This window comes from Stegostoma tigrinum, chromosome 15 (assembly GCF_030684315.1).
Source record: "Stegostoma tigrinum isolate sSteTig4 chromosome 15, sSteTig4.hap1, whole genome shotgun sequence".
NCBI lineage: Eukaryota > Metazoa > Chordata > Chondrichthyes > Orectolobiformes > Stegostomatidae > Stegostoma > Stegostoma tigrinum.
Genome location: NC_081368.1, coordinates 32,955,567 through 32,977,496, shown reverse-complemented (window position 1 = coordinate 32,977,496; position 21,930 = coordinate 32,955,567). Strand labels below are relative to the sequence as shown.

The 21,930-nt window shown below is 41.3% G+C and overlaps 1 protein-coding gene across 5 annotated transcripts in view; it reads left to right on the top strand.

Annotated features, from left to right (window-relative positions):
* Positions 1–21,930, top strand: part of arhgef9a (Cdc42 guanine nucleotide exchange factor (GEF) 9a) — a 317,786-nt gene that overhangs the window by 265,312 nt on the left and 30,544 nt on the right. For all 5 annotated transcript variants that reach the window (XM_048544087.2, XM_048544086.2, XM_048544089.2 and 2 more), the window contains one exon: positions 13,987–14,230. In XM_048544087.2, the coding sequence (XP_048400044.1) occupies positions 13,987–14,230 (244 nt within the window). The remainder of the gene's footprint in view (positions 1–13,986; positions 14,231–21,930) is intronic.

Sequence of the window (21,930 nt, the reverse complement as noted above, 5' to 3'; positions counted from 1 at the left end):
TGATGTCCCTCTATGTCAGAGTGTATTGAAACGAGGGAGAGTTGGTCATGCTGTTTTGCTGTGATTTGGTATTCATGTATCCTGGTGGCAAGTTTCCTGCCCATTTGTCCTATGTAGTGTTTCTCGCAGTTGCTGCATGGTATTTTATACATCACATTTTTCCTGCTCAGTATCCACAAACAGAGCTATGTCAAGACTCTGTCAACACCCCAGAGCTATGCAAAAACGATGAAGAACACATATACAGAGTCTTTGCAAACAATGGTCATCCTAATAGCTTTGTTCGCCGAGTCTATCAAACAAACAACATCAAGAATACACTGTATGCCCTACCACTCTGGGCACCCTCCCTATGGTAGAAACACATCAGAACTGACTACAAGAGTCCTACGACCTCTTTGAATAAGGATAGCACACAAACTAACAGCTACATTTTGCCAGTTATTCTCAAAGAGAAAAGACCCCATAACCACAGTGAACAAGACAAATGTGTTATATAAAATACCATTCAGCAACTATGAGAAGAACTATATAGGACAGAGGGGCAGGAAACCCACCACCAGGATACATGAACACCAACTCACAGCAAAACTGCATGACCAACTATCTCTCAATTCAATACGCTCTGACATAGAGGGAGATCAATTTGACTGGGACAAAGTTACATTGCTAGGACAAGTGAGACAAAGACAAGCATGAGAATTCCTGGAAGCCTGGTTTTCAATCACCGATGCAATTAGCAAACATTTTGAAATGGACCCCATCTGCATACTATTGCGGTACAAAACCGGAAATAAGGCTGGTCAGCATGACAAACTGGACTATATAAATTCAGAGCAAGATTGAGCAGTAGTGCTTCAACAGAGGCTACCCAGCTCTGACAGTGTCATCCTGAAAAAAGGCAAAATGTTTGCATGAAAACCAGTCAGGTAGGCAAATGAACCAACAACTCCAATGATGTAACGAGGAAAATTGACAAGGGAGTACTAGTGGATGTTGTTTACTTGGACATAATATGTATTAATGATTTTGATGGAGGAGCTGAATGCAATATCTCCAAGTTTTCAGATGACACAAAGCTGGGTGGGAGGTTGAACTGTGACAAGGATACAGAGATGCTTCAGTGTGCTTTGGACAAGTTAAGTGATTCAGCAAATGTATGTCAAATGAAGTATAATGTGTATAAAGGTAAGGCTATTCGCTTAAAAAAGAAGGCAGATTATTACCTGAGTGCTGGTAGATTAGGAAAGAGGGATGTGCAATGAGACCGGAGTGTCCTGTACACCAGTCACTGAAGGTAAACATGCAGGCACAGCAGGTGGTGAAACAGACAAATGGTATGCTGGCCTGCATAACAAGGGGATTCGAGGACAGGAGCAGAGATATCTCACTGCAGTTGTAGAGGCCCTTGGTGAGACCACACCTCAAGCATTATGTCCAATTCTCCTCTTCTTATCTGAGGAGGGATTTTTTGACCATGGAGAAAGTGCATTGGAAGTTTATCAGACTGATTCCTGGATTGGCAAGGCCGATGCCTGGATCAATTAGGACTATTTTCACTGGAGTTTAGATGAATGATGGCAGATCTCATAGAAATGTATAAAATTCTAACAGGACTAGACTGGAAAAGGCACAGGAAAAAGATCCCAATGAGAGCGAAGCCCAGAACCAGGGGTCACAGTTTAGGGAAGCGAGATAAACTGCTTAGGACTGAGATGAGGAAAAATTTCTTCTCCTAGAGCGTGAGGAACCTGTAGAGGTCTCTGCCAGTTGAGACAAAAACATTGAATGTTTTCAACAAGGAGACAGTTCTCAGGTTTAACGGATAAAAGCATATGAGGAGAAAGCAAGAACAGAGTACTGACATGGATGATCAACCCTGATTACTTTGAATGTTGGAGCAAACTTGAAGGATTGATTGGCCTACTCCTGCAACTGTTTTCTATCTATCAACATATGAAAGCTTCATCTTGTACTCCATTTTCTTGGTTCAGGCGTATAGCCGTCTTACACTGTGTTCATTGATGGAGCTCTACTTCAAAGGTAATTTTGAAAGATAGATTTTGAAATTTTGATGGATAATGTTTAAAAGCAAATTTGATTACCAGCTGACCTGAAAATTTTATTTTATACATGAATAACTTTTGAGGAGAAGCATTTCAGCTAATTTTTAAGGCTTCTGAATCTTGCACTAAGGACCTGTCTGTTATGAACAAAATGGTCATCAGCAAAAATAGATAATACCAATATCTTCGTTATCTTCTATTATTTTGAATGATTTTATTAAATTGCTTTTGGTGAAGTGACTTGAGGCAGAAACATAGACAAAAACATCAAGAAAATGCATTGATCTTCTTTAAAATGCTCCCAGTAATTTTCACATCAAGTTCAAGCATTGAAATAGGTTGATAAGTCCTCAACTTAATATTCATCCATAAAGATGTATCCTTGACTATGCTACAGTAGCTAGTATGCCAGCCTACATTAGGTACTCATGCTCTGGTGTGGAGGTTGAACCTACATACCTCTGACTCAGAGGAAAATGTTATCTCATCTGAACTGAGCCAACACATTAATGCAAAATAGATTTAGACACTAAAATATGCTATTTTTCTGTACTCAACCATTTCCAGAAGTAGTCCATATTTCTCTGCTTGACATTCAAAATCCATTGTTAGATTTCCTTTCGATGTAATCAAAGCAGGTTGAAAAGAAAATCATTTGTCAGTGTTATAGCGAGATCCATATACAGACAGGTATTAATATGATTAATAAATTAACCATAGCAAACAAAACCGATAAATTTGTAAGAAGGAATGAAGTATTTGTACAAGTTTGGATTGATAGTTTGTACTACTGTAAGTTGTAAATGTAGGTAGTATACTACACCAACATGCAAAGATGTAGAAAAAACATTCCACGCATATTTTTTCTTCTCCAAAGGCAATGACTGTTGCTCCTGGTTTATTGTCATATGGGTGACCAAAATCTTTGGTTATCTCACACAGATAGTTAATCTTTGTGTGTGACTTTTGTTGGGGTTTGTTACTGGGCTATTCAATCTGTCGCATATCATGGTAAACATAGGAACAAATGAAGAACATTTCACACCTCCCCCTCAGCTGTTTCACCATTCAATTAGATCAAGGTTGATATCTTCACACCATCTACTCGTCATGTTTCTGTAACCTGTAACACCCATGCCTAACAAAAATCTATCAATTTCAGTTTAAAAATATTCAATTGACCTAGATTCAGTCGTTTTTAGGGGGAGAGAGTTGCAGATTTTCACTATCCTGTTTAGAATTGCTTTCTGAAATTACCACTGAATATTTATCTCAGAGTTTAAGGCTAGGCATCCTTGTTTTGGACCTTCCCAACTAAGGAAATAAATTCTGTCATATCTTATAACCTCAATTAGATCATCACTTAGTAATCCATATTTAACAAATACATGTCCATTTAACCCATCTTTATAATTTAACTATTTTAACCCCAGTATCATTCTGTTTTAAGCAGCATCTCATTTCTCTAGATATGTCTGGATTGTTTCATTCAATCAGATTGTCTGGTCATTTTCACTTTGGTGTTTGTAGTTTGCTGTGTACGAATTAGCAGCTGTGTTTCTGCCATTACAGTGGTGAACACGGTTCAAAACCACTTCATGGATGTGAAGCACTTTGTGAGTCTCTTGGTTGTGAAAGGACCTTTTATACATAGTAGTCCCCACATCAGATTCCTCTCAACCCTGATTTCCAGCAACAGCCACAAAGCATATCCACTTTAAAGAGGTATGCATTAACTTTAAGCACTGGCTTGAAATAATGCCAATGGTTATATTGGAACCACTGTTGATAATTTTCTATTTATTTGTTCATGGAACGTGGGAGTCATTGCTAGGTCAGCACCTCTAATCTCCCTTGAGAAAGTGGTGGTAAACTCTCTTATCATAGAATCCCTACAGTGTGGAAATTGGCCCTTTAGCCCAACAAGTCCACACCGAGCCTCAGTGTAGCCCATCCAGACCTATCCTCTTCTTGAACTGCTGCAGTCCATGGGGCCTATACACATCAAGCTTGTACAAAAATGATTCTGTGATTTTGCTTGAGCAACAGTGGACTGTTGACAGAATTCTAAATTGGCATAGAATGTAGTTTGGAAGGAAACTTTCAGGTAGTCATATTCCCAAGCATCTGCCATCTTTGTCCTACCAAGTTTTAGAGTTTGTCAGTTTGGAAAATGTTGTTCAAAAAGCCTTGCAGGATTGCTGCAGTATATCTTGCTGCTGATACACATGGCTGCCCTTTATGTCAATGGTGATGGAGGGAATGAACGTCAAAGATAGCAGATGAGGTGCCAGTCAAGCAGGCTGCATTGTTCTGGATGGTGTCAAATTTCTTGAGTATTATTGAAGCTGAACTCATCTAGGCAAATGGAGAGTATTCAATCACACAAAAACAGAAATTGCTGGAGCAAATCAGCAGGTCTGGCAGCTTCTGTGGAGACAAAGCAGAGTTAATGCTCGGAGTCCAATAAGTCTTCTTGAGAAGCAGAATGCTGGAGTCAAAACATTAAACCTGTCGTCTTTCACAAATGCTGCCAGACCTGCTGAATTTCTCCAACAATTTCTGTTTGTTTTCCAAATCTTCACTAATTGCAATTGTTTCATTTTAATATTCCATCACACTTCTGACTCGTGCCTTGTAAATTATGGACATGTTATGGAGTCAGGGTGTGAGCTATTCACTGCAGAATTTCTCGCCTCTGACCTGCTGTTGTAGTCACAGTATGCATTTATTTGGTGTGGATCCGTTTTAGATCAATGGTAACTCACAGAATGTTGATAGTGGGGGATTCTGTGAGAGAAATGCCATAGAAATCAAAGATCAGTGGTTATATTCTTCTTTATTGGTGATGGTCATTGCCTGGCACTTGTGTAGCATGAATGTAACTTACCATTAATCAGCACAAACCTAAATGTTGATCTGATCTTGCTGTATACAGACACCAGCTGCTTCAATGTTTGAAGAGTCTTGAATCCTCCCTGGATATTTTACAGCCACCAGTGAACATTCCTATATCCTACATGTTTGCGTTAAGGAGTATGTTCTGGGACTGAAGCGATTGACCTCCAACAATAACAACCATCTTCCTTAGTGTTCAGTATGAATGAAATCTTGTAAGACAATGTTATCTCTACCTTGGGGTCAGCAGCTCAGGTCCAGGCCCCATTTCAGGACTTGATAGCCATGAAAGGTGTGTCATAATACAGCCAAATACATTACTTTTCATCTATAAACTCTGCTGATATAATTTGGGCAGATGGTAAGATCAGGATTTCACATTCAGCTAGATATGTATGGCAGCTGTTGACCAATACCTTCCTTATGTTAAAAGATTTCAAGTGCAGGTGCTTGCCACGAGCATGTGTCATTTTTGCTTCAAACGACTACCACACAGACATACACACAGACGCATACACATGCACGCATGCATGCGCACACACAAGCACACAGGTTATATCTTTTACTAAGCAATGGTTTTTTCCAATCAATTTTATTGACTCCAGTTTTGCTCGGGCTTTTTAATGCCATAGCTGGTCAAGCACTGCCTTGATATTAATGGCAGTTCTCCCCAACTCATCGCTGAATGTCAACTGTTTGTCCATGTTTCAACTAAGGTTGAAATGAGTTCAGGAGCTGTGAGATCATGGCAGAACCCAAACTGAGCATCAGTAAGCAGGCTATTTCTGTGCGAGTGCAGTTTAACTGCATTGGCAATGAAACTTTGCATCATTTGCTGATGATTGAGAGAAGGCTGATAAGGTGATCATTGGAGCTCTTGTAGTAGTAGTTCTCTACCTCTGGGTCAGGAGAGCCAGGTTCGAGTCCTATCTGCTTGAGGTGTGCAGTAACATTTCTCAATAGGTTGATAAGAAAATGCCAAGGGTGGTAATTGGCTGAGCTGGATTTGTACTGCTCTTTGATACCAGTATGTACCTGGGCAGTTTTCTATCTTGCTGATTTGGTCCCAACATTGCAGCTGTACTGGATCATTTAGGCTAGATGCACAGCTAATTCTGGAGTACAAGTCTTCAGTACTTTTGCTGGAATGTTTTCAGGGTCCAAAGTCTTTGTAGTATTTAAAGCTTTCAGCTTTTGTTTTGGATATCATGTGGGATGAATTGAAGGAGGTGAAGACTGGCACATGTGATGCTGGGGGTCTCTGTTGGAGGCTGCGATGGGTCATCCAGCTAGTAAAAAGCAGGATTATGAAAAAGCAGCATCATGATCACTATGCCCGTGTTCAAAGGTGATCCAGTTTGGCCCCCATCAAATCCCTCCCATTATTGTAGTATTTTCATTGGTTTCTTCTTTATTTGCCATTCCACGTTGTTCAATAAAGATGACATCTCTAATTTTCTGTGTCTGGTTTCCCAATCCTCCCATTAGATTTTTATTCGAACCATAATATTTTTTTGACCAATGTTTTTAGTTGCTACTCATATTACTCATTTGGTTTTGTGCTATTTCCCATGTGAATCCTGTTTTCAACTGTATTAGACCCACTCATTATTCATGTACAGCACTTAAGTTGCAGTTAATTACAGCCAGCCAACGATTGTATCCAATACCTCCTGTTGTGAAGTACACAAATGTGCTTATTGGATAAAGGGAGAATCAAGCTTGTCCTTGCTATCATACATAATGCAATATTCTGCCAAAATTATCACAAAGATAATTACAGATCAGGGAGGCCAAATTGGCTCATCAAGCTTTCATAGAAACCCACAGTCTTCATACATATTCACTCATGAGAATAGGCACTTGAGTGAAGTAACGAGAAAGCTGCTGCCTATGGAATTGTATGTCTAAGCATAGCGGAGGAGGGAAAGTGATTGGTAAAGTACAAAATACAAGAATGAAAGATCCCGTCTAAGTATCATGCATCAGAGATAATGGGAACTGCAGATGCTGGAGATTCCAAGATAATAAAATGTGAGGCTGGATGAACACAGCAGGCCAAGCAGCATCTCAGGAGCACAAAAGCTGACGTTTCGGGCCTAGACCCTTCATCAGAGAGGGGGATGGGGGGAGGGAACTGGAATAAATAGGGAGAGAGGGGGAGGCGGACCGAAGATGGAGAGTAAAGAAGATAGGTGGAGAAGGTGTGGGTGGGGAGGTAGGGAGGGGATAGGTCAGTCCAGGGAAGACGGACAGGTCAAGGAGGTGGGATGAGGTTAGTAGGTAGCTGGGGGTGCGGCTTGGGGTGGGAGGAAGGGATGGGTGAGAGGAAGAACCGGTTAGGGAGGCAGAGACAGGTTGGACTGGTTTTGGGATGCAGTGGGTGGGGGGGAAGAGCTGGGCTGGTTGTGTGGTGCAGTGGGGGGAGGGGATGAACTGGGCTGGTTTAGGGATGCAGTGGGGGAAGGGGAGATTTTGAAACTGGTGAAGTCCACATTGATACCATATGGCTGCAGGGTTCCCAGGCGGAATATGAGTTGCTGTTCCTGCAACCTTCGGGTGGCATCATTGTGGCAGTGCAGGAGGCCCATGATGGACATGTCATCAAGAGAATGGGAGGGGGAGTGGAAATGGTTTGCGACTGGGAGGTGCAGTTGTTTGTTGCGAACTGAGCGGAGGTGTTCTGCAAAGCGGTCCCCAAGCCTCCGGCTTGGGGAAACCAAGCGGAGGCTTGGGGACCGCTTTGCAGAACACCTCCGCTCAGTTCGCAACAAACAACTGCACCTCCCAGTCGCAAACCATTTCCACTCCCCCTCCCATTCTCTTGATGACATGTCCATCATGGGCCTCCTGCACTGCCACAATGATGCCACCCGAAGGTTGCAGGAACAGCAACTCATATTCCGCCTGGGAACCCTGCAGCCATATGGTATCAATGTGGACTTCACCAGTTTCAAAATCTCCCCTTCCCCCACTGCATCCCTAAACCAGCCCAGTTCATCCCCTCCCCCCACTGCACCACACAACCAGCCCAGCTCTTCCCCCCCACCCACTGCATCCCAAAACCAGTCCAACCTGTCTCTGCCTCCCTAACCGGTTCTTCCTCTCACCCATCCCTTCCTCCCACCCCAAGCCGCACCCCCAGCTACCTACTAACCTCATCCCACCTCCTTGACCTGTCCGTCTTCCCTGGACTGACCTATCCCCTCCCTACCTCCCCACCCACACCTTCTCCACCTATCTTCTTTACTCTCCATCTTCGGTCCGCCTCCCCCTCTCTCCCTATTTATTCCAGTTCCCTCCCCCCATCCCCCTCTCTGATGAAGGGTCTAGGCCCGAAACGTCAGCTTTTGTGCTCCTGAGATGCTGCTTGGCCTGCTGTGTTCATCCAGCCTCACATTTTATTATCTAAGTATCATGCATTTTGTGTTTTCAGTGCTACATTCAGAGTAGAACAAATTTTGAAAACTCAGTGGCAAATTTTCCATATTTCTTAGGTGCATTAATGTTAGGTTTTTGTGAAGTTATGTACTCAACAGTCTTATTATTTGTGGAAAATTGGTACATGTCCTCTGCTAAGCTCTCTGTTATTCTTAATATTCTTATTCTTAATTCTTCTGAAACTACCAAGAATGGTTTGATAGCCTCTGGTCTGATTTCAATTTTGACAAATTGGCCTGAATTAAGTTAATTCACTGGAAATTTGCAACTCATTTGTAGTATATCATTGCAGAGGTTATAAATCGAGTCAGATTCAAGGGTAATATATGCATAACGGCACCAGAACATGTTTTGCAACTCTCAACTGTATTTTGTTGATTTGAAAGGAAATGTATTACTGTTCCATGTCAGTTGAACCACGTTTCATTTCAATCCAGCAATTTTGAAATCAAGTTCTAAAATGGCTAAAGAACTGAAAACCCGATTTAACTTGTGTCACGATGAGTAACATTTTAATGTTTCTTTGGTGTGACTCAATGCTGCATGTAAGTCTGTGTGAATAGTATATATGAAATGTACGTAAAAGCTTGCATCAATAATTGTTGAAACAAGCAGATTTAATATTGTATGTCTAGCCATAAAGTGTTAGTACAATGCAAAATAAAGTAATATAGGGAAATGTTCAGAGAAATGAAGTGTTAGCTACTTGTTAAAAATGAAAATCCTGGAAACACAAAACTCATTTGGCATCTTGTTTCATCCAAGACCTTTCTGTTAAGAAGGGGGAGAAGTGAAGATTGTAATGACTTTAATAATAGTGTTCTAGAGTGATAAATTACCCTTCAACCACCATAGTTTGCTTTCTATACTAAGCCATTTGTGAAAATTGCAAAAATCCCTTGGGCTCTTAGCTTCTGCTGTGTGAAACCTTGTCAGCTAAAGACTAAATCAACTGGTCTACCTTCATCTAAGCACCAAGATAACTCCTCAAAAAATTCAATCTAGTTTGTTAAACCTGATCTCCCCCATACAAAGCCATGCTATCCTTGGTTATTTTCTGATTTTCTGAAATTTTCTGAAGATGTGTCTAGACCCAAGGCGTCAACCTTCCTGCTCCTCTGATGCTGCTTGGGCTGCTCTGTTCATCCAGCTCTACACCTTGTTATCTCAGATTCTCCAGCATCTGCAGTTCCCACTATCTCGATCCCTGGTAGTCCTTGCCTCTCCAAGTGGAAATTAGATCTGTCTCTTAGGTATTTTTTCCAATAGTTTCTCTGTCACAAATGTTAGACTCATTGGTCTGTAGTTTACCACCCTACCTGACTAAAACATCAGCGGCTCACTTGTCCTTTGGGACCCCATCTGTGGCCATGGAGGATTTGAAAATTATTGCCAGCCTCCTCCCTTGCCTCCTACAATGGCCTGGTGACATTTCATCTGGGCCTGGGGATTAACCACCCTTTAACTTGCTGAAACTGGTAACAACTTCTACCTCTCAAATGCTAATTTGTTCCAAGTATATCACATTGCCTCTCCCTGATTTCTGAACCAACATCTTCCTTCTCCTTTGTGAATACAGATGCAGAGCACTCATTTAAAAACACAGCTGTGTCTTCAGGCTCCACACACAGATTAAAGTTTTGGTCCCTAATGAACCCTACTCTTTTCCCAGGTATTCTCTTGCCCCAAATATACTTAGGGAATTCCTTTGGCTTTTTCTTACTGTTACCTGCTAGTATTTTCTCATAAAAACCAAAAGAACTGCGGATGCTGTAAATCAGGAACGAAAATGAAGTTGCTGGAAAAGCTCAACAGTTCTGGCAGTATCTGTGAAGGAAAAAAAAGAGTCAACATTTCGGTTCTGGTGACCCTTCCTCAGAGTCCATGTCCCTTCTACGTCCTCCAGACCCTGTGTCCTCTCCTTGCTCTCCTAACTTATTTTTAAACAATCCCATGCACTTGCTGTATTGTTCTAGGGCATCTGTTGTTTTGAGCCAGTGGTTGAATATTTTTCAGGAGAGGCCTAGAGATCATTTCGTAGGGTGCTAATTATTATGAGAGAATAATAGAATAATGCCACAGGCATGATGAGTTGAAGAACCACTTTTATTGCTACGTTCCTACCTTATGTATTGTCACATAATGCAGTATATTCTGTGCCCAGAGAAGACAAGATAGGAGGAAGGAAACTAGAGCAGTTCTCTAGATGGGAAGGAACTATATCCAATTCCAATATCTTCTGATCACCACCAGAATTAAATTCTGACCGGGAAAGGCCATGACCAACATTCCCAACCCATGGCTATTTGAGGCCCTTTTAGGTGGCCAGTTGAGTGCCTCAGCCAACCACTGATTGGATTAAGCCAGCTGCAAGTGGACCTGCAAACAAGTGTCCTTCCCAGAGGGAAAGAGAGTACAATCTGTAGGTCAGCTTGAGGAGACTCAAGCAAAGGTATTAAGTGTCAAATCGAGGGACTGGCTATCAGACAGAGTGACTGCCACTGGGAGTTGTCATGGTTGTCAGAAGGCTTTAGCTAAGTCAAAGAGGATAGCGTTGGCTCAGTGATTCCCAGTACAGTGAGTTAAGAGCAGCCTTTAATACCAGTTCAAGTTCTGCTTGGAATGGTCAGAACCATGATCCTTTCCTTATGAATGGGGGTAGTGGGGGGGGGGCAGTGGGGGCAGCATACCACTCATCTGGACTCCTTCTGCCCTATTGTGTCTATCTAGATTAAAGCAGTCTCAGCCATCTGGAGGAACGGCCATCTCTGTAGGAAGAAGGTCACAGTGCTGTTCTACTCTGCTGGTGAAAGGTCCACCATCTACTCTCCAATACCTCACACTTATCTCTGCTACTGCACCTACCTATCACCAAGACTCATGCTCGTCCATTCTCACTGTTGTCTGCAATATCCCACCTCACTCACCTCAGTGTGAGAAACCGATAAACATGCAAGCTGTCTGCATTGCATACCCACTTACTCAAGGCACCGTTGCACCTACGCCGACAATATTGCCTGAGCCAGCCACTTTAGTCTTTCTAATACCTGTCTCTCTTTTATTCCCTGGGGAAAGCACCATAATGTCAGAAGTCTTCAGTGATTTTCATGCTGAATATAATCAATAGATTATTTGGAAATCCTTGCAACAATTAATTCTTTGCCTTTTGTGGGTGTGAGTGAGGACAGAATGAGGTGTGGGAGTGATTATTTTGCCTCCTGATTGTGTACAGAGAGGGGAAAAAAGGAGTAGCAGCAGCCAGAGCAACATGTAGACCATATGGTCTGCCTTCAGCTCCTGTTCATTGTGCTGACCAACAGCTGATGGCTAAGGAAACTCAAATTATCTCTGCAGACCATGCCAGAACTGTGCAAGAACATCTGTAAGTCTGCCAATTGGTCACTCACTTTCTCAGACTACAGGCAATTTTCAGTGCTGAAATGGCTCATTTACTAGTTATTCAACTGCATTTACCTTCATAAAGCAAGAAATGCATTTTATAGGGCTAGTCAAAGCATCAAGTTCCCTTTCAATGCCATCAGTTAACATATCAGAGCAGTGGGATATGCAACATTTGCTGGGTCAGCATATGTTTCAAGCTGCTTTTCATTTCCATCATGTGATGAGTCAGGCACTACTACATGATTCAGTAACCGTTATGACCAGGAAGGAGCACAACTCTTATGGTACACAGTTGGTGTGTGACTATCCTTGATGTAAATGTATTCATGGTACCCTGAATTCATGCTGCAGCAGACTAACATTGCAGCATCTTTTGAGTAAGAAGTGTATACCAAGGCTGACTGTTATAAGACAAGGGCTATGTGTTGTTCCCATGTTGATAAAAACCCATTGGACAGCAATGAACTTTCACTGAAAGACAGTACAATAATAGTCTTGGGAGTACTAGTGCAGCAATGGAACAAACCGTGCTGAAAAAGCGATTCAGGTTCCTGGAGAAATCAGCAGAATTTCTTCAGTTCTGGTATCATGAAATCTCTCAAGATCATGGTTGTCTTCTACACTGTAGTCAGCTCAACCCAGTCCAGCAATAGAACTAAGAGCTCAAACCAGTTGTAGAGGACTCATCATCTGATTGACCTCAGGGAGGTATCTTTTCCTCCAATTCTTCTTTCTGGAGACTGTGGAAAATGTAAAATAGAGCTTATTGTTGCTATGGCTGTAACAGCTAATGAAACAGTAAATTTCTGCCGGCAATACCACAACAATTCCCAATCTAAAGAGTTCCCTTTGATGCTCCTTCTTTACAATATTTGTGAGCATTCTGTCACCAACTTCTGAAGCAGGAAATTGTGTTTGCTTTTGGATTCAATCAAGACTTTTCATAAGTTAAAAATCCTTCCCATTTCTCCCTTTTTAATTTCTGTCTGATAAAGGATTTTGACAGGGTTGGTAACAAGAAACTGTTTCCTTTGGTGCACAACAGAACAAGGTAGCTCAACCATAAACAGAGCTTCACCGTTTACCACTAAAGTACACAGCAATTTTTAACAAAAAAGTAGTGAAAATCTAGACATTGTTCTCTCCGTTGATTGTGTTTACTGGATCAATTTATATTTTTAAGATCGAGAAACATAATTCTTTTTGGTGAGGTTATCAGGGAATACGGAGCAAGGACAATTAAATAGTGAAGATATAACTATAAATCTAAATATAACCATGGTCTAATAGAATAATGCCACAGCCATGATGGATTGAAAAGTCACTGCTATTGCTACGTTCCTACCTTATGTATTGTCACATAATGCGGTATATTCTGTGCCCAGAGAAGACAAGATAGGAGGAAGGAAACTAGAGCAGTTCTCTAGATGGGAAGGAACTATATCCAATTCCAACATCTTCTGATCTCCACCAGAATTAAATTCTGACCGGGAAAGGCCATGACCAACATTCCCAACCCATGGCTATTTGAGGGCCTTTTAGGTGGCCAATTGAGTGCTTCATCCCACCACTGATTGGATTAAGCCAGCTGCAAGTGGATCTGCAAACAAGTGTCCTTCCCAGAGGGAAAGAGAGTACAATCTGTAGGTCAGCTTGAGGAGACTCAAGCAAAGGTATTAAGTGTCAAATCGAGGGACTGGCTATCAGACAGAGTGACTGCCACTGGGAGACACCCCCTGTTGTTACTTCTGACACCCAGTCCCTTTTGCCTGTGAACTCCTGACCCTGAGAGAAAGCCCCACAAGGGAATGTTCTCCCTGCAGTAGCCACCATCTCCTTTTGTGGCGTTGCTGAGCACTGGACCAATTAGCCACTGATTGGCTAGTAGCTCACACAAAGTGGGAAATCTGTCCCTGGGATGTTAGTTCCAGGGGAAGACCCCCAGGTGTCTAACCATTTTGTTATTTACATGTGGTTTGGTAGGCCTTCTCTGGAAGAGATAGCACTGGTGTCTCCCAAGCTGCCCAGTTGGAAAGCCCCCAGTGGCCCAAGATTATTCCACCAATAGTTTCTGAGCGATAACAGATCACTCTCGTAACTAACATCAGTAATTTTCGGAATGAATCTTTACAAAGCCTTTTGTTACAATATTTGTTGTTTCTTAATTTTTTTCCTCAAGGATTTAATACGACGGGACATACTTTACTACAAATGCAGAATTGATATGGACAAATATGAAATAAATGACGTTATTGATGGAAGAGATGAGGAGTTTAATGTTAATGCCAAGAATGCCTTCAAACTTAAGAACAAGGAAACAGAGGAAGTGCACTTATTCTGTGTAAAGAAGCCAGAAGAAAAGCAAAGATGGTTGCGAGCACTTCACGAAGAGAGAAGAATGGTTCAAGAAGACGAAAAGATAGGCAAGATTATTTATTTATTCTCTTCTACTACGTAATGTGAAATTTTTAGTCAGAGCCATATCCGATCATTTATATTGTACATAGCCGCCATCTTTATCGCAAAACTATTTATAACAGTGAAATAAAGGAATGAATGAAAGCAGAATATAAGAATTAGATCTGTTGAAGTAGTTCATAGGTACATTTGGGTCAATAATGGGATGCTGATACAATAGTGGTCAAGGAAATATCTTCAATTTTGAACTAGCCCTTAGCCTAAAGTTAAACTTTTTTTTTAACCCAAATGCTGCAGTATTCATTGGTAGGAAAGGACACTATTTTCAACTAATTCCAGCAATGGCACCATCAACCCAAAAGAAGTTGGTTCAGATGCTGGCACAAGCTATTTGTCATTCAGCATTGACAGAAATGATGCACTTCTGCTACTGATGGCAGATTGTTAATGTAAAGTTACGTTTGTAATTCACCCCCAACTTTGTTGACGTGTGGATATCCTGGAGTGGAGCACACTGCTGCAGGAACTTCATATTCTGAAGACTAAAAGTTGGACTGAAGTATTAGATTTATTAGATTCCCTATAGTGTGGAAACAGGCCCTTTGGCCCAACAAGTCCACACCACCCCTTGGAGCATCCCACCCAGACCCATCCCCCATAACCCACACAACCTGAACACTACGGGCAATTTAGCATGACCAATCCACCTAGACTGCACATCTTTGGACCGTGGGAGGAAACCGGAGCACCCGGAGGAAACCCATGCAGACACGGGGAGAATGTGCAAACTCCACACAGACAGTTACCTGAGGCTGGAATCGAACCCGGGTGTCTGGTGCTGTGAGGCCCCAGTCCTAACCACTGAGCCACTATGCCGCTATGTGAGTGTCAGGGCCCAGCCTTATGTTAGAAACTAGGCAGGTTTTACTTTCCAAAGACATAAGAGTTTCCAATCCCATGACTTCCTATTTTCTTGTGCACTGAAGTACCAGAGTAGCATTCCTACGACCAAAGGTACCAGACTTCTACTCTTAGCCTATGTTGAGACTCTGGTTATAGATTCATAAAGTGTACAGCACAGAAACAGGCCCTTTTGTCCAATTTGTCCATGCCAACCAGATATCCTACATAAATCTAGTCCTATTTGCCAGCATTTGACCCACATCCCACTAAACTCTTCCTATCCATGTACCCGTCCAGACGTCTTTTTAATGTTGTAATTGTACCAGACCCATCAGTTCCTCCAGCAGTTCATTCCATACACGCACCACTCTCTGTGTGAAAAATTTGCCCCTTAGATCCCCTTTAAGTATTTTCCTTCTCACCTTAAACCTATGCCTTCTAGTTTTTGACTCTCTCATCGTAGGAAAAAGACCTTGTCTATTTATCCTATCCATGCTCCTCATGATTTTATAAACCTCTATAAAGTCACCCCACTGTCTCTAATGCATTCACATTTTCAAAATGTAGCACTGTACATAATACACCAGCTGAGATCCAACTAGTTTTTCTTTAATCAAGCTCTGCATAAGATCCTCACTCTTGAATGCTGTGCCCCCAATATTAAAGCCTAGAATACTGTAGGTTTCATTAACTGCTCCCTTCACCTGTTTTGTAACCTTTCACAGCACATAATACACCTGGGTTTCTTTACTCCCAAATACACTTTTGAGTATTATCCTTTAATTTAGACTGCATTTCTATATTGTTCCTACCGAGTTGAATTGCCTCATATTTCTCCAAGTTGAGCCTCAGCTGCCATCTATCTGCTCACTCCACCTACCTGTCTTTTGGAAGTCCAAAACACTAATTTTCTTTTCCTTTACAGCCTGAGTGAGTTATCATGCTGTAGCCCTTTGACTAAGATCAAGAAATTCATCACAGACCTAGCATTATGTATATAAGCATCAGTTAGTTCATAACCCTCTTACAATTAAAGCAGAAGATTTACACCGGAGCACCACAGCAGGAAGTAAGTCATTAACCTGACAGTTCAGTACAGTACTTTGGGACTTCTGCATTGCTGCAGTTGAGTGTTTTGGTGACTTAGATAGACATTGAAGATCTTATCTCTGTTCAAAGAAAAGCAGGAACTTCCCAGGCTCAAATCCAAAGGTACCGAAAATATTTTCAATAGTTGTTCTTTTATTTTGTTTTTGGGAAATTGATAGCTCCAACAGTCAGTCACATTTGCTCAGGTAAAAAGGTCCAATATAAATTCAAGCATGATTGCAATAGGTTTAATCTTGACAGGCTGAGAAGTGTGGAAAATACTCCTTTGTTCCATGATATTTTTGTTTTATGATTGCGAAGAATGCCCTGTGTAATAGCTTTGTGAGTATTTCGTGATTAAATATTGCTGTGGCAGCTCCTGATTCCTTTAATTGACAGAAATTCATCCACTAGGAATATGTGGTTTTCTGATTTACTTTTCCAGTGTGTGTCAGGAAGAGGGGACATTTTACCTTAGTTGTTAACTCACCACAGATTATTCATAGAGGCAGTTTACAGATTTTTAAAAAAACGGTAAGATACTGGAATGCCACTGTATAGTAATGGAATACCTTGTTAGATATTTCTAAGCTATGTTTTGCTTGTCAATTAAAATCTAGTCCTTTTTTTTTAAAAGATGCCTTTCCCATGTGGCTGACAAGTAGTTGTTGCAAATACAGGCTGGTGTGTATATTGCCTGCTACCCAGCAGATACTTTGAAATCAATCTTATTTACACAGCAAACTTCTGGCCTGGTTTGGAGCTCTTGCTGGGTTTGCAGGATAATGCCAAGGAGAGTAGGATGAGTTTCTAGAAAATCACTATATTTATGTCAAAGGGTTGAACAGTTTTTGACAAATGAAAAATTCATCTCAGCCTGAAACTCTGCTGGAATACAGAACCACAAAGTTCCTGCTTGGTGGATGCAGCTGTAGAGTTTCAGCTTCAGGAAGTGGTGAAAGGAGGCTTGTTCTGTTTGGCTTCCTCCTCACAAGACCAGTTTTGGTCTGTGTTTGAAGAGGTTGAGGAAAGAATTAATGCAGTACCCAACAACCAGAAGACCTTGAAATAAATGAGAAAGAAGCGTCTCAGGAGAAAATTTATCACTTCTCTCTACCTAGCAAATTCCTATACAATGTAGTAATATAGGCATGCCTTAAATGTTTTCTCCCAAAACATGTACTTTAACTACAGTGCATTCATAGCACTGAATCAACCCTGTAGCTCTTTCAAAGTTTACCAGCATATCCAAGCTGCAGCAAGCAGATTATTCACATAATTGGACTGGATTTTCTGAGGAATGGCAACCATTCACAGATTGCAACTTCTCTTTTTTATATATAAATAAAGAGTTGTTTTTATTTCTGACATTGGATTCACAACAGACTTATTCAGAAATGCGGGCCGTAATTTAAATCTGACAGGTCCGTCATAGTACAGCATAGTCAGGGGAAGGCAAATCATACCCACATTTTCACAACAGTTAATTGCCTTGTTTTGTGATTTTGTGTTCCAGGTCACTGACTATTTTTACATTTATAAACTGGAATTCCTTGCAAGTTTCTAAACATCTATATATGGCCACAAATCTTTATGTCAGTATCAGTAATAATGCCATAATAAAGGCCCCGAAAAATCTACAGCTCTTCCAACATACACCTATTGTAATATTAACAGAAGATCGCTTTGTTGGACTGGAATCTATAGGGTCTCAGCTTTTCACAATGTTTTGTTGTGTAGCTGGCTCACAGCAGAACTGCCAAACATTCAAGAATGGTATTCAGCATGGACAGGGACTGTTGTATGTGTATCTTGTCTTGAAGAGAGTTTATCATTAAGGACTCTGTGCGCTGTAGTTATATAATGACGTGATTCTACCTGCCAGTTACTTTACACTATAAGGTAAAGTCACCATAGTCCTACCAGATCATCGGGCTGTTTTCTCTTTAAAGGAAGATGTGGTTAAACCTAAGGGTCACCATGCCTCAAACAAGGGGAAAAGTTGAGAAGGAGAGGCACTCATGATAATCTCAAACAGTGCAGGAATTGAACCCATGATGTTGGCTGCAATTTGCATCATAAACCAGCCATCCAGCCAATGGAGCAACCAACCACCAGTATTTGCAGCTGCAGATATAGAAATCAATTGGTAATCTGCTTCATAACTAATAATGTATAATACTGTCTTAAATAAATGAACTCAGACTTAATCCTTGGCAAGCAGTCAACTATTAGACCATTATCATGTGGGATGGGACATTGAACTTAATGTTCTCTTGAGTGATTATGCCCCAATGGAGATATCTCTGATCATTGACTAACAAGAAACTGAACTGGACCCTAGTTTGGGTTCAGATTGAAATTTTAGCCTGCACTCTCAAGGAGAGGTAGTGAAAAATTCTAGAAGTCACCCCACCTTCAACCAGAAAGTCACTAGTCCTTCAGTGATTCCATTTCCTTCAGAAGCAGAGTCCTGATAGGCTTGCCTTGGCAGCCAAATTAGGGATAGTCTTTAGAGTTTTCTGACAGGTGGATCTCAACACTTGTAATGAAATCTGCCCTGTGGTGAATTTTCAGAGTATTAAACATTGTAAAAAGAGAATGGCTGCTGACATCCTAAAATGGCTACGGTACATGTTAAAAATGGACATGTGTAGTATCCCTGCCGACGATGTCATTCCATCCTGTTAGCTTATATTTATTGTGCTCATTTGGGAAGTGTCGTGATTTTCACTAGCGGAGCAATTCACAATTTTTGCGCACACAATGTGAACTTTTCAAGGATATCAGAAGACACAGTCTTGTTAAAAGGACAGAATCTATCTGCTTGACTCACCCATTCACTATTGTTACAACTCGTCACTGGACAAAGGTCCCAATTCATTGTGATTCCAGACGGAATACTCCCAAATGTCTGTACTCCTAGGTGAGAAGGCAGGAACTGGCTCATGTTCTTTACTCAACACCCACGCCTTGCCTCAGTTGATTGTAACATTTAATACAAGGGATTCCTTCCCTGTAGGACACGTTTCCCAGTTCTGATGTATTGATGTTTTGAAAGGAGCCAATTTTACCAGACATTGTCAAGTTGAAAGAGTGAGTTTATTAGTTACTATAATTTAACAAGAAGAAAAACAAACACAACATATATGTATATACTAAACAGAAATAACAAGTGAGGAAACATGTAATAGTTAGAGAAACAGTATGTAAATCAGTCTATGACTTGTCCATAAGGATTAACTGGTGAAACATTGTGGTGTCTAAGCTGCGTGATTCCAATAATACACACCTTGGCAGTTGAGTAGTCAGTCTGGAGACTGTTGATTCAATGAGTTGTTTGAAGCGAGTTGTCCTGTTTCCTTTTGGTCTTGCTGACTTGCAGCTTGCTTTTGGCATTCATTGAGAGCAAAGATTCTTCCTGCTACTTGCAAACACAGGTGTGCCGAGTGGATATTTTTAGTTATTTCTTTCAAAGCACCAGCCCCATGGAAAATGGAAAACTAGAGTAGCACAAACAGGCCTGGTTGCAGCTTTTTTTTCTAAATTGTTCTGTGTTCCTGGAAGAGGAAAGAAAACTTAAACATTTCTTCCACTTTGAATTGCTTTCTTGTACCTCACCTCATGCTCAATCTCAGATATAACTCGCAGGAGGTGGTTTAGACTGAAGTGTTGATTGACCTCCTTTATCTTTGAGCTACAGGAGATTACAGTTCAGTTTTGGCACTGCATCTTTTGCTTTGAAGTGTTGCTGTCTGAAGCTCCTTGACATTCTTGAAGTGCAATACTCTATGGTCTGTTTTAGAATTGGAATTTTGGTCACTGAATCACATTCTCAGAATTTACATTCCCAAGTCTTCTTTGTATTTTTTTATCCTTTTTTATTGTTTCTTTTTAAATAAAAGATTTGAATTTCTAAAATATTAAATGCGCCTGTTAGTAGTTTGGGGCTATGAACCATTGTCATGATATTTTACTAAGTATGGAAGGATTTAGTAAAGATGTTGTTATGCAAGTAAACATAACAGTGTGTTTCAACTTCCTGAGAAGGAAGATATTCTGAACAGAGAAAGGCACAATTAATGCTACAGAATTCAAAGTAGTGTCTGCTGCAAATCCAAATTGGTAATAGCGGCCAAAAGTGAAATGTAACTAAGGTAAAGTATGTCTAATTATTTTCATAGAATGAGAATTTGTACTTGTATGGTTCAATTTTAGAGAGTAATGTCTCAAATACTTCATGGGCAGAAAAGAATGAAGGAAAAATGGAGGAAAGATGATCTGAGAAGTAATTTACAATTTAGCTTTTAAAGATGAAGAGAAATATCACAATGGTCAAAGAAAGAGTAGGGTCGATCAGGGATAGCATTGGGAACTTGTGTGTGGAGTCTGAGGAGGTAGGGGAAGCCCTAAATGAGTTTTTTGCTTCTGTCTTTACGAAAGAAACGAACTTTGTATTGAATGAAACCTTTGAAGAGCAGGTGTGCATGCTGGAATGGATAGAGATAGAGGAAGCTGATGTGCTGAAAATTTTGTCAAACATTAAGATTGACAAGTCGCCAGGCCCGGACCAGATTTGTCCTCGGCTGCTTTGGGAAATGAGAAATGCAATTGCTTCGCCACTTGCGAAGATCTTTGCATCCTCGCTCTCCACTGGAGTCGTACTTGAGGACTGGAGAGAGGCAAATGTAATTCCTCTCTTCAAGAAAGGAAATAGGGAAATCCCGGGCAATTACAGACCAGTAAGTCTCACGTCTGTCGTCTGCAAGGTGTTAGAAAGGATTCTGAGGGATAGGATTTATGACCATCTGGAAGAGCATGGCTTGATTAAATGCAGTCAACACGGCTTTGTGGGGGGCAGGTCATGCCTCACAAACCTTATCGAGTTCTTTGAGGATGTGACTAGAAAGGTTGATGAGGGTCGAGCTGTGGATGTGGTGTATATGGACTTCAGCAAGGCATTTGATAAGGTTCTCCATGGTAGGATCATTCAGAAGATCAGGAGGAATGGGATATAGGGGAACTTAGCTGTCTGGATATAGAATTGGCTGGCCAACAGAAGACAGTGAGTAGTAGTAGAAGGAAAATATTCTGCCTGGAAGTCAGTGGTGAGTGGTGTTCCACAGGGCTCTGTCCTTGGGCCTCTACTGTTTGTAATTTTTATTAATGACTTGGATGAGGGGATTGAAGGATGGGTCAGCAAGTTTGCAGACGACACGAAAGTTGGAGGTGTCGTTGACAGTATAGAGGGCTGTTGTAGGCTGCAGCGGGACATTGACAGGATGTAGGGATGGGCTGAGAGGTGGCAGATGGAGTTCAACCTGGATAAATGTGAGGTGATGCATTTTGGAAGGTCGAATTTGAAAGCTGAGTACAGGATTAAGGATAGGATTCTTGGCAGCGTGGAGGAACAGAGGGATCTTGGTGTGCAGATACATAGATCCCTTAAAATGGCCACCCAAGTGGACAGGGTTGTTACGAAAGCATATGGTGTTTTGGCTTTCATTAGCAGGGGGATTGAGTTTACGAGTCGTGAGATCCTGTTGCAGCTCTATAAAACTTTGGTTAGACCGCACTTGGAAAACTGCGTCCAGTTCTAGTCGCCCTATTATGGGAAGGATGTGGATGCTTTGGAGAGGGTTCAGAGGAGGTTTACCAGGATGCTGCCTGGACTGGAGGGCTTGTCTTATGAAGAGGGGTTGACTGAGCTCGG